At 36.2% G+C, this 18377-nt stretch overlaps 1 protein-coding gene across 4 annotated transcripts; it reads left to right on the top strand.

The window, feature by feature from the left end:
• The first annotated feature begins 6269 nt into the window (after positions 1–6269).
• Positions 6270–18177, top strand: LOC149781401 (uncharacterized). 4 transcript variants are annotated; one of them, XM_089935495.1, is made up of 4 exons: positions 6270–6402; positions 7830–8155; positions 12579–12782; positions 15728–18177. In XM_089935495.1, exons 2-4 carry the CDS (start codon positions 7840–7842, stop codon positions 16003–16005), a joined length of 798 nt encoding a protein of 265 aa, XP_089791621.1. In that variant the 5' UTR covers positions 6270–6402; positions 7830–7839; the 3' UTR covers positions 16006–18177. The 4 variants fall into 4 exon arrangements, with proteins under 4 accessions (XP_089791621.1, XP_089791620.1, XP_089791622.1 ...); XM_089935494.1 differs by having other exon boundaries at positions 6370–6464; XM_089935496.1 differs by lacking the exon at positions 6270–6402 and adding an exon at positions 6617–6727.
• The last annotated feature ends 200 nt before the right edge of the window (positions 18178–18377 follow it).

Here is an 18377-nt window from a genome sequence, read left to right as displayed (position 1 = left end):
CATTGAACATTGATCTACGTGTCCCAAATCCTAAGATGAAATCGTCATTTATCGATGAAACTTCAGTTCTAGCTGCATTTAGTGTTACGTTTCTGTCTTCTGGATGAACCTATGTATCATTCGCAAACATCATTAACGGACCAGCTGATCTTGAGTAATCATCGCTGTATCGTGCAAGGCAAGGTATCGTCGTGACAATATCGTTGTTTTCCATGCATGATTCAGTGGGTTTTCCATCAATCATGTATACGGCATTTTTAAATAACGCCATAATAACATTATTAACAAAACCAGGTCGATCGCTAGTTCCGATTCCTGTGCCATCTGCTTGTAAAAGTCTACGTTCTACTTCAGTAAATGCTTCAGCTGGTAAGAAATATCTGATTGTATCCTGAACTTGAAGTTCGATTCGTCCACGCTGATTTGGCTCTCGTGCGTCATAAGAATAATATTGATAATCGCGTACAGATTCATCTTTGAGAACTGGCTCATCCGTGTCAATTACTGGATCAGATACACGTTTAACCATTTTATTATAATTGCTATAGTCCAACACGAAGACCACTTCCTGCTATTAAACTTGCAGTTATTCTTTTCTTTTTATTTTTCTGACATGGGTACACCAGCCAACTCTGCTAGTTTTTTTATTTGAAGCTAGATTTATTATTTTACTCACGTTTGCAGGCATAACTTCAGTGCTGGGTAATGTTTTCGTCGTATTAATCGTGCTAATATGTCCCTGATTGCCTAGAACGCTTTACTAGCAACATCACCAACAGCACCGATACCTGTATTACGAACAACATCAGTAGCTTTCATCCCCAGTTGCTTTGCAATCGGTATTGCTTTTAGGGCTATCCTTCTAAATAAACCCTGAACAACATCATCGAGTCCATCTCCGTATATCTCTTTTTATGTTGGTAGTCGCGAATTTATCACCCGGACAATTACAGGTCCACGCTGAGCATTATGTACAATCATCTCATTTTATTGTCACTGGTCTAATTACATACCCTCATTCACTGTGATAATCATCAACGATGTATTCGAGATGAGAGACCGATAAACATTAATATCCATGATACCGAGTGTAAATAATCGTTGAAAAATATCAGATATTTCATTAATGATTTCTGTTGAATTATTACCAGCTCGTTTTCCGCCAATCAGAATTTATAGTTTTTCAACATCGGCAAAGACGCTACTGGGGCATGGAGTGATAAGACCACTTCCTCGAGTAACAAGATCATTTCCAGTTGCTCCATTTCCTCACTTAGTTTTATATCTGCTTGTTTCTTCCATTTTCCTGAGACTGATTTCCAGTTTGCTTCTTTCTTACTTGAAGAACGTAATTCCTTCCTTCGCCTAATTTCTCCAAATTCCAAATCTTCTTCTCCTTATTTTGGGGCCTCGAGTGGCCGAGTGGTCTAAAGCGCTCTCCGTTAAGGATCACTGCCATCTCACCTCTGTCTGCGTGGGTTCGAGATCCGAATTCAGCCAATGTGGGTATGTGAGAAAGCTTGCCAGTAGCTTCTCATGGGTCGGTGGTTCTTTCCTGGGGTTTTCCCGGGTTCTTCCTCCACCATTAATACTGGCCGCCATGTATAGTCTATCGTGTGCTGAAAAATGACGTTAAACCCTACAACAACAAAAACTTCTCTTTGTTTCCTTTCTCGTTCAACCTGCTTAAAGGAGACTAGAAATCAAAATTTTCCTTTTGCGTATGTAATTCTCTACAGATTTTAATTCGACTGCAATGTTTATAAATTAAATATCGTAAGCGGGTAATGATTATATTGCGTGGAAGATACCACGATTCCGTAAATTGCCGAGTTTTTCCGAGTTTTGATGAGACAACAGATCACGTGGTACCGTGACGCTATACTAGCCAGTCCTCGAATACAAACATAAACATTGGCGAGCGAGGTAGACAGGAGACCACATTTGGGTTGCACATTCAAAAGTTAAATCTAGTCTGATATAATAGTTTATGTACTGTACTGGTGAGTGCTAAAAGAAATTTGTAAGGCACAGGCCCCGGGCAGGTGACTTAAATAAACTAAATTCCTGAATGAAATTCCACAAGCCCAGACAGTTCATACCTGTCAACTCTCAATCCGGGAGAAAAACCTCCCGAGTTTGGGGGTATATCCTCATCTACCTCCCGATCTCGTAATATCTCTCAATTTTGCGCAGCGAAGTCCCGATTATTACATTATGTCTTTCAATTTTCATTTGTCAGAAGATAAAAACCCAACCCCAAACCATTTTTAAATATAACGTATGCAATCCACAGTCTAAACTGCCACACTGCAGACATCGTAGCGATATGACTGAAAAATTTTTAAAGCTACATTAAAATTTCAAATCACATGCACACACGTCTAAACCCGGCGCTGGACGAAATAATTAATATCATACAACAGTTTTTTTTCTTCTTTTTTTCTTCTTCAGTAAATAGAACGTGAAGATTAAACATTATTCAAGTAAATTTCAGATTTTTTTAAAACAACTTCAACAGTACTATAGTACAAAAAAAAATTAAAAGAATAAAATTGTCACCAATTAGCTTAAATGAATGATCACTTTGAAATTTTCTCTGCAAACAAAATCACATCTCCATTTCCGCCAAAGAAATTCGGCCAGTTAACACCTGACATTCCTCTACCGTATATGAAAAGTTTAATTACCATGATTAAATTACAAGGAATAAAACAAAATATACCATGCAGTATATGTGGCCCAAAAGAACTAATTCTGAATAAATATTTTATTCAGCAAACAGTGTTACATGCATTAAGACTTAAACATTAGGAAATAAGGTGGGGCATAAAACTTGAGAAAAACAGTTGCCACATGTACGGTAACTTGTGACTGCAGATTTGAACTGTTAAAATGAAGTCCATGGCATCGTAAGTAACAACAAAATAGGCATGGTTTATTTGGTAATCAATTGCTGGTGCTTACACATACACGCACTGTCGAACATGGTTTCTTTTGAAGTATGTCCGAAGGGCAGTCCTTTTCACAAGATCAATGCAAGGATAAGGATTATGTTCATTAGTCACAATGGCTTTATTGTTTGCGTACTTAAATCAAAACTTGAGCTATTTTGCAATTTAGCCAGAACTGACCAGAATATGCAAAAGGGGCTTATCATGGGGTAATAATAAGGCGTATCACAGGGAGAAAAGGCACGTCAAATGGGCGGTCGCACATTGGGGCGGGGGGGGGGGCAGTAGTCCCCGCCCCCCGTTCTATTGTCAGACAGTTAATGTGAAACTTTGACCTCTTATTTTTTAATCGCTGCTTTTTAAACTGCCCAAGGAATAGTTTTATATCAGTTCCAATTATTACAGATTACTGTTTATGCATACTACATGTATATAATGCATTTTTTTAAAAATTTTTAATTGTTATAAGAGTACTGAAAATTGTGTTTTCTCGAAACACGACAGGTTTAGAATCTTATTTTTAGCAAAGCTTCCATTTGATTAAAATCAAATCTAAATTTCACCTAGGACAGTGGTGATTTGATTTAGATTGTCCCGTGTTAAGGCATGTATGTCAACATCTTGAAAATACATTTACTCATTTCACCAGCGCATCTTTGAGCTGCTATTTTTTCATGATCCCTCTCGTAACATTCCTTTGAGAAATGTAACGAGCACATAGTGCTGTATGGTGTTGCTTTGAAATCGACTTGTTTGTAATAATGGACCCATTCTTTCATTATGCCTTTATCTTTCGAAAAAGAAATATGTCCACAGGCTTTTCTTAATGTTCTAATACACCCGTAAGCAACGCAAAATGTTCTTGTCTTTTACTCTGGCAACTTCCACTTGGGCTGCTGGAGTCGCTACTATGACGTCACATCCCGAAAGCAACCGAATAGGCGCGGAAATTTTGCATACGAGGTCACGGAAATTCAGCTCCTAGAAGATAAGCCAGTATTTAAATATTGGCATTACGGTCGCAGATGATACTTCAGAATAAGGTTTTCTGCTATAGTACTTTTATTATTATTCTATATTTCCATTGGTTTCTGGTCTCCTTTAAGTCTCGACTTCACTTCTTTCTCTCTTTATTTCCTTGATTGTTTAGCTTCTTCAAGTTGTAACTTCATTTCTTCTTCTTTCTTGTCTTTTTTGTTCAATATAATCATTCACTTTCTGGTTAAAGATACTAAAATCATTAATATCTTTCACAGATCTGATCTGCAGAATATTTGTAGCTACACGATATACATCCAAAGCTGAAAACTTGCCAGGCTTGCAATTAGTGATAATTGGGATAAAAAATATCGAATTTTGACATGAATTCGTGAAGCTATCTTCGAGTTCGGGAATATTTGTCGGAACAAATGTTTATCATGGTCTCCAGCTGATAAAGGTAGATTGTATTCAACAAGAAAACTCACAAACAATGCTGCAGCGTTGGTAGCCTGCAGGTCTTCCGTCGATGGCTTAAAATATTCCAGAGCTGAAATCTGCTGCGAGTTCTTAATTTCCCCAACCTCTACGTGCCTTTTGCTACCAATGTGCTTCCTCAAATCGTCTCTGCCACCATGCCCAATGCTAAAATATGTGGCACACTGCGTGCAAAAAGCATGACGTATATCGGTGTTTGATGGCTGAATGCATGGCCAAGTTTTTGTATATTCCGAACTAAACTTCACTTTTTGTGCAATACTTTTCTTTTTCCTTGTTGGTGAAGACATTTTCAAGATGCGATGCCAAATGTTAATTCAATTCTGGGGGCCCCGAGTGGCCAAATGGTCTAAAGCGCTCTCCGTTACGGATCACCGCCATCTCACCCTCTGTCTGCGTGAGTTCGAGTGTCAGGCTCGGCTAACGTTGGTACGTGAGAAAGCCTGCCAGTAGCTTCTCGTGGCTCGTTGGTTCTTCCCGGGGTTTTCCAGGGTTCTTCCTCCACCAATTATACTGGCCGCCATGTATAGCCTATCTTGTGCTGAAAAATGGCGTTAAACCCTACAACAACAACAACAACAACAAATTCAAATCAGTGCTTGCCGCGCAAAATTCCGGTACGCCCCAGTTTCTCTCCAAAGCATTTGTAATACTACTTTTATACATATAGCTACCGGGCCAACCGTACCAATCAGATATAGTTCCACTAATATCGCGACTAGCAGTACCGTACCGTTTCGGCAGCTGCCGAGATCGCGACTAGCGCTTACCGGGAAATCAGTTATTTTATTAAAGATTTAAAATAATTGAGAATTGGGGAATTCGTGATTCTTTTTGCATGCAGCGTGAATCAGCGAATCGTCAAAATCGTGAGGGTTGGCAGCTATATACATCCTTATTGGGGTTTTACATATTTTTCTCTTTCACGATATCCAAACGTGGCAATATCAATTGTCTGGGTTTTCGATATCGGCAATGCCTTAGGCGTGAATTTATCTTTTATCTTAGTTTTGACTCTCGGCAGAGGTTGTGGTTAACTTCAGGTTTTGGTTGAGGAGGTTGCTGAGGCGGTGGTTGAACTGTTTGAAGACGGCCAACAATATCAACAGGTAATGTCTCAAGAGCTTTTTGAGCTGCCTCAGTTGATGTACCAATTTTTTTTTTTTTTTTTTTTGTTGGTTCAACAATTGGTTTAAATAACTGTTCTGATCCCTCTGCAAATTCCATCTGAGACACCTGACGCACTTTTAGTTGCTGCTTGACAGCATCACGAACAGGAATATATTCTTCATAGACTCTAGTAGCTCTCGAGCAAATCTAACTGTGCGAGATTCCATAGCTGGCATAAAATTGCACATTATTATTTTATAACATTAAAGGATTTAATTACTCACACCCACACAGCAGCAGAGTGGGTGTGACCACAAATAACTGTCACGGTGGGTATACAAAAATACAAATTTTGAAAAACACGAACGACAAAGATAAAGTAACAAAATAAACTAACCCAATTAGAGAAACGCTCGGTCAATGAGAGGCTTCGTTTTATTATTGGCCTTATATTTTTCATTTTCATAGGAAGCTTTATTTTTTTTTAAATGGACCTTCCAGCAAGTGATCTGTTCACACTCTCTGCTGCTACATATTAATACTTTTTGAAAGAATTGTGCATAGTTTAAAATATTAGACTGACTTCAGTAAGTCATGAAAATTAATAAGGTAATAGGACCACGTGTTTGGAACTAATTTATTCTTTTAACATACAGAAGTGACCTCAGAGTTGATCGGCGTAAGGATAATATAAAAGAATTGGATAGTCAATCGCCAGATAGCATAGTCATATTTAGTAACTAGTCACAAAGTGAGGGCAATGAATTTGAATAAAACGGTCTGGGGAACCGGTCTACATTAGCCCTCGCGGAGCCACGCGAGAGTCTGGTTGAACGAGACTACCGAAGCGGTAAATTTGAAGGTTTGTTTTGATGCGCATGTTTTCACAAGACTAGATAGTGCAAATCTCTATTCTGCTAATCTGTGAGAATGTTTGTTTATTGTAATTTGTTAAATAAGTTACTCTGCATGTTATCCTTCCAGTATAGCCCAAAATACAGTGTAATTGTATAATTAGTGGACACAGAGCAAGGAGATTCTAAGACTGAGGGCCTTTTTTTGTTGATTCCGAATGCGGGGGGTGAGGATGGGGGTGATACGCGCGACACATTTTGCAGATCATATATTGTATGTCTCCGTTCTGGTGTTCAGGATTATTTCGCGGACCAAGCCAACACATCATTCCTGTAGATGACTCTTCTGAAGAAACGCCATCTCTCTCTCTCTCTCTCTCTCTCTCTCTCTCTCTCTCTCTCAATAACAGGATAACATATGGATACCAAGATATTAAGAGGTGGAGGAAATGGGGAAGTGGGGGTGGGGTGAGCTTTTGAATTTAATTTAGGGATTTTTACCACATATATAAAAATGTTAAATGTGCATTTTTGGTTTTTATACATGTTAGAAGTACATGTATGTAGACTGTTGAGGACAAGTATATTTTCTTATGGCAAGAGATTCTTTAAAAAAATGTTCCTTTGCCCTTCGTAAAACTCGTACAGGTTTTGTAAGTGCATTTTACTCCAATTAAATTAAATTTTGATTGTTGTTCCAAAATTGAATATAAAATAGTTTAACCAAGGCCCTTTCAGTCCTGATGAATGTTTAATGCTCTGCACCTTATATTTTGTCAAACAATTTCTATATGAAAATTATTGATCCCATGTCAACTGGGTGTAGAAAAAAGAATGTCTTGTCCATCCTAGCAAATAACGGTAGTATAAATTTGTTTCGAGTACATGCTGCTTTCATTTTGACGTCACTGCACAACATTTAATCTGATTTGTACTGGATCACACCTTTAGGTTAACATTATCCTAAAGCGTCCACATAAGTGACAATCAATTTTGCATTAAGTATTTCTCAGGGCACTTAAATAGTGACCTTCCAAAGCAATATGGATGTATGAGGATCCAAATAAAGTAAATCATTGGCTTATATACATTTATGTAATAAAATCGTAACAAATGACATCTATTTACTGAAACAGGTTCTGAATGCCTACATGACATGCAGGACTTTTACTATAGACCTGCATGTGAAAAATGTTACTGGAGGATTGTGATCATATTAGAAATGCAAGAGAAATTACACCTAGCCATGTAACATACTATACATTTGTTATACCCCAGTCAAAAATGTGGTATGGGTATTTTTCTATCTATGTACTTATGTATGTATGTTACATACATTTGTCCATCCAGTTGTTTCTTTTGTGGTCAGTATTTCAGGTGCAGATTCATTCTTGTTTTCTGTATATACACATGGCTTTTTCTTTCATTCATATAGGTGTGTAAAAATGGGAAGCAACAATAGTCATCAACAGCACGCAGATTACACAACACCTGAGAGACAAGATTGTCATGCACGACTTTTAGGCCTTGACCCCAGATCTCCAACAGCTAATATCAACCGCACTCCAATCATTGTATTAAAGACCCAAGATAACATGATAGATCCAAGATCTCCAACCTATGGAATCATTCGGACACCGATTATTCTAGATGAAGAAATAGAGCAAAAAGGCGATCCACGTTCCCCTACACCAGGGATTTTGCGAACACCTCTATCAAATATTTTACCTGTCACTAAGATAGTTGGGACAAAAGAGATAGGTAAGAATCTCAGGTTTGTCACATAAGCTTTCTTTCCGAACTGCCACCACCAAGATAGCATGACTGTCTTCTGTAGAGCATGCTTTTGCACCATTGCTGGAGTGATTTCCCCATTGATGCAATCGATATGCTTGAATTGTGACCAGAAGTTGACTGTCCATGAATGTACTTGATTTTTGTGAAAATGAGAATAAAATAAGATATCTGAACCATATGTTTAGCATTTCTTTTGCTTTATTGTTCATATTTTGGCAAAAAGATTTAGTGGAATGTGAGTGAATATGTAATTTAAAAACATCCTGGAACATATGCATTCTGGGAGTAGAGTTTTTAAGACATCCTGAGTCCATACGGGAAGATAACTGCTGCCACTGTACCAATATTTGGAGCCCCAGTTTTCACTGGCCTGAATTATACAAGCTTGAGTATTTTCATTGCAGATATATCATCCGTTCTGAAAGCAGAAATTTTATGGACTCTAACAGTTGTTAAAAACCATCGCAGGTTTCATTCTTGTGAAAACTTTTCAGACATTTTTTAAGATCATATTTGCAAAAAGCACCATTACAAAGCAGTAAGCATATCTTGCCACCTTTGGTATAGCACCACATTTTTCACCTCTTCTGGAGCAGAAAATCAAAGGGAACACATTTATGCTTTCATAAAAGCATGAATGGCAATCTTCAAGAAAAATAAATCGATGTGTATTTCAAAATCTGAAATTATAACTTTTTATTACATCTCTAAAGTTTTTAGTCATGCAACAGCAGATGATATTTATGGACAGCTGAGCAGTTCTATTGTAAAGTTTGGCTACTGATATCAACTGCAGCTTTATATTGGTGATCCTAATGTGAACATTAATGTTGAAAAACATCTGAAGAAGGAAATGGAGACTAATCATATGTTTTGAATATTGCAACTTGTAGACTGTGTGCACTGCATAGTGCATTTCAAGCAGTCTTTATTTCAGCTGAATTGGATGTGGAGGATACATATGCTATTCACTAGTGCTCCAGCAAGATGAAAAAATTTTCATTGTTTTCCACCCTTTGAAGTTCTGCAAGCACAGGTTGGTATTAACTTCACATTCTCTTGTTATTATGTTTCCTACACTTAAAATTATGATTTCATTTTGTGGTAAGACACATGTACTGTGATGTAGTTGAAGCATAAAACATAATGTAACAATTTACATTTAATTCAAATCTATTTTTAACAGTGTCTTGAAATATTAATAGGAACATGGATGCTCAGTTTGTTGATATTAGTCTAGTGTATGTTATGGATAAAAGTTGACAAGCAAACCACTTTGTGCATTTGATTCATATTGAGCTACAGTGTACTGACACAAAACTGATAATTACGGTTTATTTATGATTTCTGTTGATTAATCATTTTATTTTTGTGTTTTTAGATGGCTGATAAATGCAGAACGAACAGAGTTATACAGAGTTATAAAACATATGCCCAATATTGTGGCCTACTGCACTGCTGTCAAGTGAAAAAGGTGACTTAACCCACCTGCAAGTCATATCAAGTCACTGAGAGGGCAGGTAAAGATCCCCATGTCACAGCTAAGCTTCACTTCTTTATCATGGTAGCAGGAGAGATACAGCAGTTTCTCAAGGACTATCATACAGAAACTAATGGAGCCATTCATTGGCAGAAATCTTGGTTTGCTGCTCAAGAGCATCATGCAGAAAGTCCTATAGCCTGAAGTCTTGAGTAATGGAACCACCATGACAAGGGTGGAAATTGATAACAAAGAGAAACAGCTGCATGCATCAAAAGTAGACCTTGATTCTTTTGGCAGAAAGATTCTTGAGGAAAAGCAAGACTGCCTTAGACAGACAGAAGTTTGAGTTCATGATGTTGTGTAAGAGTTGCCTACTATCACAGCGTGCAAACTCATGAAGTTACCTATGCAAACTATGTCTCGGATGAATGCCCAGATGGCAAAACAGACAGATAAGGAGACAGATGTCCAAACATTAAGTCAGTCTATGAAGATCATGGAAGAGGCAGGCAGGATTGATGGCATTAGGTGTGATGGAGACAGACTGAGTAGACCAACTCCTGTCTCTCATCTTGCTCACCAAGGAACATTTAATGTCATCATCCTTGGCCAGGTCACGATGTCATGAGCACCTACAGAAACAAAAGAGAAAAATGAGATAGCAAAGAGCAGATAGACAAGAAAAGGTGTACTTGAAGAGTTGGCCAATTTGAAACCAGGAAAGCAAGATTGATGGAAGACATCAGTGGTCTCAAATTATCATCAAACAAGTTAGCTGATAAAGCCGAATAGCAGGGTCAGCTGACATTGTTATATCAATCAATTACTTTAAGGAGAAAAGCAGAAGGAAAACAAACAAATCTGTTTTCTCTAGAAAAGAAATCCAGCAGAAGGCAGAAGAACTGAAAGACTTTAAAGATATTTCTTCCCCCACCCACCCCAATTAATGCTCTCTGGACTTTTTTGTTTGTTTTGTTTTCTGTGGTGCCAGTGTCATACACCATGTCCGCTTTGATATCAGCACTTGTAAATTTTTTATGAAATGTAGTTTCCCTGGATTAATAGCAAATTCAGCTTGCTTTCCATTACCGTTATTTCATCTTATTCCTTTTTCATGATCTAATTTAGAGGCATTTTTTGCTTGTGTCTTGATACTAGATTCTGTCCTTGAATTGTATTTTTCACATAAATCTGCTTGAACCCTGAAATGCAATGTCATTGGTAACTAAAGTGCTTTATTTCCATACTAATTACCACTAAAGCACTTAGATTACTAGGCCATGATTTGACATAATGATGAACTTGGACTTAAGCTACTTGGATTTACTTTATTTTAACTTGTTGAGAACATTTTGCCATAATTATTATGTGAAGACAAGCGAAACAAGAGTGATTAACTCAGCTCTGTTTTCATCCTCTTCATGACTGGATTTTTGCAGTCAGATTTAGCATATGTTATTACTGTTAAAAGAATGCATGAGACTTACAAGTTAAGTTTACAAGACCCCCTCAAAATTGGTTTTTACCCCCAATTTGCTATCCACAGATCTAATAAAATATTCTACTTTTGTATGATTATACTAGTTGGAAATTTGAATAGTACTATATAGCTTACCATGTAGCCATTTTATCTGGGTAGCGCTCTCTAGTCATTGTAAGTCTGCATTACAAATGCTTTATAGACAATGCAATGAATGAAAAGTGTTGTAGTAATCAGGGACAGATTGGATGAAGGATGAGCCAAGGTGGCATGCTCCCCTTCCCACTCCTAAATGTGATCACAAAACATCTTGAGCATTTCCTAGAGTGCATTTTCTTTACAGTTAGACAGCTAAAAACTATGCCATGGAAATACTTTCTTGTAACACTCTCCACTATAAATTTTGGGCTTCCCTTGCTGTGTCTTACATAGGGATTCCATCCAGAGACCCCTTTCCTATTTCTTTATGCTCCCATAAATAATGCTGTCATTATTTCTTGATCTATTCCTAGTGATTATGGGACTTAATAATTTTAACCAAAACTAATTAATGAAACCAAATCTGTAATAGTCACAAGACTGTGGAAATCCTATTTCTTTTATTATGAAAGTTACAAAAATATAGTTATGGTTAGCTGGAAATAGCAAGAATGGTCTGGAAATAGCTATACCTACAAAAAAATTGTATTAGGCTTTGTTCTGTCATTAGCTAACAGCAATTCAAAAATGTCTGTTTCAGTAGCTTGGAAGAGGTAAGTAGCTATTGAATCAATCCATACAATAAAATTGTTTTTTACTTGAGCATGGTACGATGTTGCAATTCAGAGTACATGTAGCTATTGAATCAAGCCATACAGTAGCATCTTTTTGACTCGAACATGGTAGGATGTTGCAACTTGAACATTGTTTGCCCTGTCTCAGTGAATCATATAAACTGGTTTTCAAGGCCCAGGAGAACTGTTTTCCATGATGAGAAATTACACACATCCCCCAAGATTTAACCTTTTTCTTAAAATCAGCATAAACACAACAATCATGCATAGTCAGTTTGATGTGAGCATAAATAAACCTGTATTATTAAAATTGACAACTCTCAGTCTGATCATGTAAGTACTTCATTCTATGAAAAAGAGCTTACTTTGGGACTTTTTGCACTATGGCATGTTTACATACACAGGACATGTTTTGACACTATCACACGTTTACATACACAGGACATGTTTTGACACTGTCACATGCTTGCATACACAAGGAATGTTTCCACACACAATGCACAAACAGGTACATAAGATAATTTAGTCTCAAAATTTATAGTGGAGAATGTTACAAGAAAAAGTAATTATGAGACCATGTAATCTTTTATATTCATTGACTTATTAAAAATCAAATAACTTTGTAATCATGCAGTCATTTTTCTTTTCCAGTGGAAGACTCTACATTGGCCCCACAGTTAGTGACACTGGTAGATTCCATGGTCTGTTCAAGTGTACAAATGGACACACATGAACCAGTAATGCATGAAAACTCTCCAGATACCATAAATGAGACAAGTCTTCAGAATATGTCTCTTGTGGAATCAAATGAAGGAATGAGGCAGGTGCTGTCCAACCCTCCACTGCCTTCTTTCAGTAAGATAGTCTTTTGTTTCGTCTGAATTTGTTGGATGAATCATGTAATATGTAGGTCAGAGTTTAGTCATTATAAACTTAAGGGTTCTTACCAGAAATTATTTGAAGTTGAAATATGGATGCAGTACACACAAAGTGTATGGCCATTTTCCACTCATGTCAGTGTAGTAGCTACAATAGTACACCCACTACACAGTAAAATATCCCAAGTTTTACAGATGGAGTCAGGCCCAAGCTTTTCTATGCAGCTCGGCACCTGCATAAATTCTTTAGGGATATTTAGGTAATTCTCCAACTGACCAGGAAGAATAAATTCTTAAGTGGAGTTTAGTGAACGTAGTTTCACCATCAACCTTCTTGAGTTAAAAATGGTCAATACCATTTGTGCAAACTGTGTATCACATAATTTTACAAAGTTATGACCCCATTTGCCCATCAGCAGCATTATATTGATTGGGACATCAAAATCCCTTGGTTGCATTTCTAGTCTGTGTTTCTTTTATTGGACTTCAATTTTTAAGCAAAGTGTCAATGTTAGTTTTCAGAATCATAAAAGGAGCCCTTGAAATTTGAAATAATTAATGTTCTTCATTTCTGTCACCTGCTTTTTTTTGTGCTGTAACATTGCCTATCTGACATCCAATATGGCCACCAGGACAGCCATGTTGAATCTTTTTGTGGCTACTTTTCTTGAATGGAAAGTCATATTGACTTCTTATATTGTCTAGTTGGTCCTAAATGAAAATGGTTCTGATCTAATAATATTCAATATGGCAACCAAAGTGGCCATCTTGAAAATCTTATCACTTGTCCTGAATGAATGGTCATGGTTTTATTTAAAGACTTATTATGATATCTAGTTGTTCCATAAGGAAAATGATTCTGATCTGGCATCCAGTATGGCCACCACAACAGTCATCTTGTAAATCTTGTTATGGCTACTTCTGGTCATATTATCAGCTAGCTTTAAGCAGAAGACTTCCTCTGTTGTAATGAAGCAAATCTGATATCCATTATGTCCACATTGGCAGCCATATTGAAATCTAGGTATCTTTGCACCGTGTCCTAAGTGGTTAGAGCATCTGCCTCAGATGTGGGAGGTCGCAGTTTCTAACCCTGGCTGAGTCATACCAAAGATTTATAAAAATGGTATTAGCAGCTGCCTCACTTGGCACTCATCATTAAGAGGTTAGTGTTAGGACTGGTCGGCCTGGTGTAAAAATAATGTGACTGGGATGGACATGATGCTACATATCTGCGGCAGGATGCCCCATTGCTAGACATAACTATACTGCAGACATCATATCGACATGACTGAATTTTTTTTAAAGGTACATTAAAAATTCAAATCACACACACATGCATTTTTGCTCCACTAACCAAAAGCCTTGTTGGTCATGAAATCTTGCTATCACTAATTAATAACCACATCAGTGTGGGGTTTTCACTGAAAGACTTATAATGATGTCTAATTGGTCATAAATTAAAATTGTGCCAATCTGACATCCACTGTGGCTGCCATGATGGCCATCTAAATAAAACTAAGACAGTACTGTTGGTTTTCATTCACTAATGCACATATAAGGTGTTTTTACATCGCTGTGACTTAAGGGATGACCTGTAATAGTGTGTTTAGGTTTGGTTGCTTGGGCTTGTATTTTTTTTGTTCCTTTGTTTCTTTTATAGCACTGAATGAAATATTTTGTGTATATTATAGGACTGAAAAGAGTATTTTTTGACATCTGAAAACATGCAGAAAATATAGTAGTACACATTACACAATAACAGTTTGGATTACAGACCTGCCAACTCTTACGATTTTGCCATAAGTCTTACGAAAATTACCCTAAAAATTCAAATTTATTCATACTAGCAAAAACTACGGGAAAATGATCGTTGCCGCAAAATCCAGATAATTGTTTCATCCATGTTTTTATTTGGATCTGGGTTTCATCTTAGAATTAGTGAAATTAGTCAGGGAACCAGACTAAGTTCACAGCAGCACCTCAGACACTTTAAACTGCACCTATTTGTTCATGCAAAGCATCTGCATGATCAAACTATTGATTATAGAATTTTTTTAAATGGTGTCCAGAAAGCAATGCATGTTTAAGACGAAAGGGAAAATAAGCTTTTAGAAAAGTGTTAATACTCAACACAGAAGAATAAAAAGGAGTATTCAGATTCTTGTGAATAAAAGCTGGAAAAGACACAATTACATTTATTGGAAATCACGTGCCAGTTTGAGTATGTTTCATGGTGGGAGATATGACTGCTGTTGTCATGTGAAATGGAAAGAATTTCCAAGAATTATGTAAAGTTGAGAGATAGCAACAAGCCATTGAGCTGCATAGTGTTTGGAACTAGAGTTTGTGCAACTGTACTATTGGTAAATAAAGTGCACGTGTTTAACTGTTATGTTTTCCATCTTTACAATAGCAGTTGTTGGTATTTTGTTACACCTTACTGGTCAGTCTTATGGAAAAAATCACCTGCCTTGCTGAGACATACTTGTCAGGGTTGGCAGGTCTGGGATTATAAAGTGTTCTGCCAAACTGTATTCAGTTACTAGGGACCATAAAAGTTAATATACAGAAGTTATTTTATTTAACAGATCTTACTAGACTCCCAACTGTAACAAATATCTATTTGAACCCAACAAAAATATGTAAGAAGACCACTTAAAAGAACATACAGTACCAGCCTGCACTAGGAATATTGATAATCACTTAAATTAAACCATATCAGATTGCAGTGGGAATATATTGATAATCACTCAATAAAAATGTAACAGCCTGCACTGGGAATATTGATAATCAGCTGCCTGTGTTCATTTTAATAAAGAATTAGGAAATACCACAATGTTTTGGAAGAATATGTATGCAAAACATGACATGCAAAGTTTGAATAAATGAAAATAAACAATGGTTATCTCATTTACACAGGTGAAAAATCAAGTTCCAATAGAGAAAACGGCACCCAGCAAAAGAAATCTCGAGCCAGTCAGCCAAAAGAGTTGTTCCCAAAGCAGAGGGTGTCAGTTTCTTTTAACAAGGATAGTATTAGGTCTCCACTCTCAACACGAACACTGGACATGAACTCCCCACGGCAAATAGTCCAGTGGAACCAGAGTAAAAAGGTGGAAAATACCAGAAGCTGCCAGATAGAAACGGTTAATTCTCGCTTTATTGCAAATGATAAAGAAAATAATTATTTCAGATAAGTCATATTTCTACACCTGTAGAAATATTGCATGCAGTTTCATTTAAAAGAATATATTGATTAGTTAGAAAACAAACACTTTTTCAAAGAATTATTTTAATGAGATGGAATACAAAATCAGTTAACAATCGCAAATGTTGTCACCTCAAATAGATGACATTCTCCTCAGTTTCAAAATTGTACCCGAGGAAAATTAATTTGAAATACTTTTCCATTTAATATCAGTGAAATAGAAGTATGCATATATATATATATGTGTGTGTGTGTGTGTGTGTGTGTGTGTGTGTGTGTGTGTACAGACATACATACATAGAACATCATTTAAATATAAGTAACCATTGGCTGGATAAATAATTTTTAATTCTAAAATTTTGCTGTTTATCTAATGTATATGTATATTCCACTTAAATTTTTTGCACAACCACTACATCCAATTTTCTCTTCATTAAACAGAAATGTGAATAAGCATGTTCCTCATGACATGTTGAAAATAAAAAAAAGTTAGCATATCCATTATGGTTTAGATTCACTTGTGAGATAAAGGAATTCAACCATACTTACAAATTGCTCCTTGATATCAGACACCTTTGTATTAGTAAATATTCTTTTGTGATCATTTTGTCAGTATTTACAGATCAGTAAAGGTCATTTTACCAAGGTAATGAAAATGGAATGCAGAATGGATGCCAATAAAATAATAAATGCAATATGAAGGAAATGAAGAATACGTATACAAAATTCAGAACATTGAATGATAAATAAAAATGAAAGGAAATGCAAATGCATTTCATGAATGTATTTGAGAATACATTCACCTGTATTTTGGGTGAAGCTAAATGTTCAATGTCTAAAGCCCATTTGCCAGATAATCCTTGATTCTTGATAATTACATACAGATTTTCCCTACTTAAAATACATGAAAATTGTCCAAACATCTGCCATCAGTGTGATGTCATTACCAATATTTGTGTTCAATTTTGTTTTTAATGAAATAAAATTTGCTGATAAAAATATTCTGCAAATATTTTTGTACATTTATTGCAGTTATAGTTAATAGGGCTAATCAAATCCTATAGTCTGGTGCATAAACTATACGTTTTTGTAGCTGGACAAGTAAAGTTTAACATTTTCTAAGTACATAGAAACTGCAGATGAATATACCTTTGGTAAAAAATATATTTTTTCGGATTTGAGTATATGTATTTTAAGGCCCCTCCCATATTGTTGGGACATATACTGTTACTCTTGTTGCACTCCAGCTAAATAAAAGTAAATGTCTTTCCCTACTCCTGACTTCTGCTGTATATCTGTGGCCATTGCTTCTGCCCGATAAGTAAAATTTCTCCATTAAACTGTTACTTCCTATTTCTTCCATATATTCTTCATTTATTTGGCCGATGATACTTGCAGTTTCATCGCTGGTATGAAGTCCTTTGCAAGAAAATATCCTTATAGGGCAAAATGTTCCCCATCTTTTGAGTCCTGCCTTGACTGTTTGTCTGGTCATCGCACCAACTACTGACTTAACATTTGTATATTATGCAAAAGGTACAGTATCAGTCATGCAATGTTTTTAAGCCACTACCCACAAAATGGCGGTTCCTATAGAGTGCACATTTTGTTGTAAACATCTTCAAGACTTTTCAGTGCATTGCCCTGAAACTGCACCATTATTGCATATATAATAATGTGAACAATGCAATTTTGGTGGAAAATATGCATATTATATGTAACACATTTTGAACTTTGTCATTTTACAGTTAATATTCCTTCATATGGTCCTATGTTTGTGAAGTCAATTTTCATGGCATTGAATTTAAACATTTGTTCAATTTCTGATTACAGTCTCCAACTGTGAGTTTTTTTAAGCCATTCTGTAAATGTAATATGATTTTATGCACCTCACATTTATTTCCATAAATATGGATCTGCAATATGGTCATCTATGTCTTGTTGAAACAGTCATTTTTATCAAGAATTGTTTTTATTTGCACTTAATGCTGTGTGTCATATATGAGCAACTTTGTGACATCATTTTTTTAAATAAAAAAATCAGTATTGTTTGATAGTCAAGAGGGTATAGGGTTTAGTACATGTAGGCAAGACAGTAGGTGCCAAAAACAAGTGGACCTTGGTTCAGATCTCAGAGTATGAATAAAAATTGAAAACACCATACATGCTTTGCTTGTCATTGTAAATTTATCTGTGGCGAACCATTATGCTTTTGGCGTAATCATTACACTTTTTTCACTAAATTATGCCTTATGCATAAATGTATTCAGATTACGTGTTTTCGATATATCCCCCTCCAAAAAAAATTAATAATTTTTCTCATTTGTATTAACATGCCATTAATCCCGCATATCATATTGT

This window comes from Sinohyriopsis cumingii, chromosome 15, assembly GCF_028554795.1.
Source record: "Sinohyriopsis cumingii isolate HCF-2022 chromosome 15, ASM2855479v2, whole genome shotgun sequence".
NCBI lineage: Eukaryota > Metazoa > Mollusca > Bivalvia > Unionida > Unionidae > Sinohyriopsis > Sinohyriopsis cumingii.
This window is presented reverse-complemented; position numbering and strand designations above follow the sequence as displayed.

Coding starts and splice junctions, on each gene's coding strand:
- LOC149781401 (XM_089935495.1), top strand. CDS start 7,840: ATGGGAAGCAACAATAGTCATCAACAGCACGCAGATTACACAACACCT. Junction 8,156..12,578: donor AGTTGGGACAAAAGAGATAG/GTAAGAATCTCA, acceptor TTTCTTTTCCAG/TGGAAGACTCTACATTGGCC. Junction 12,783..15,727: donor CCCTCCACTGCCTTCTTTCA/GTAAGATAGTCT, acceptor TCATTTACACAG/GTGAAAAATCAAGTTCCAAT.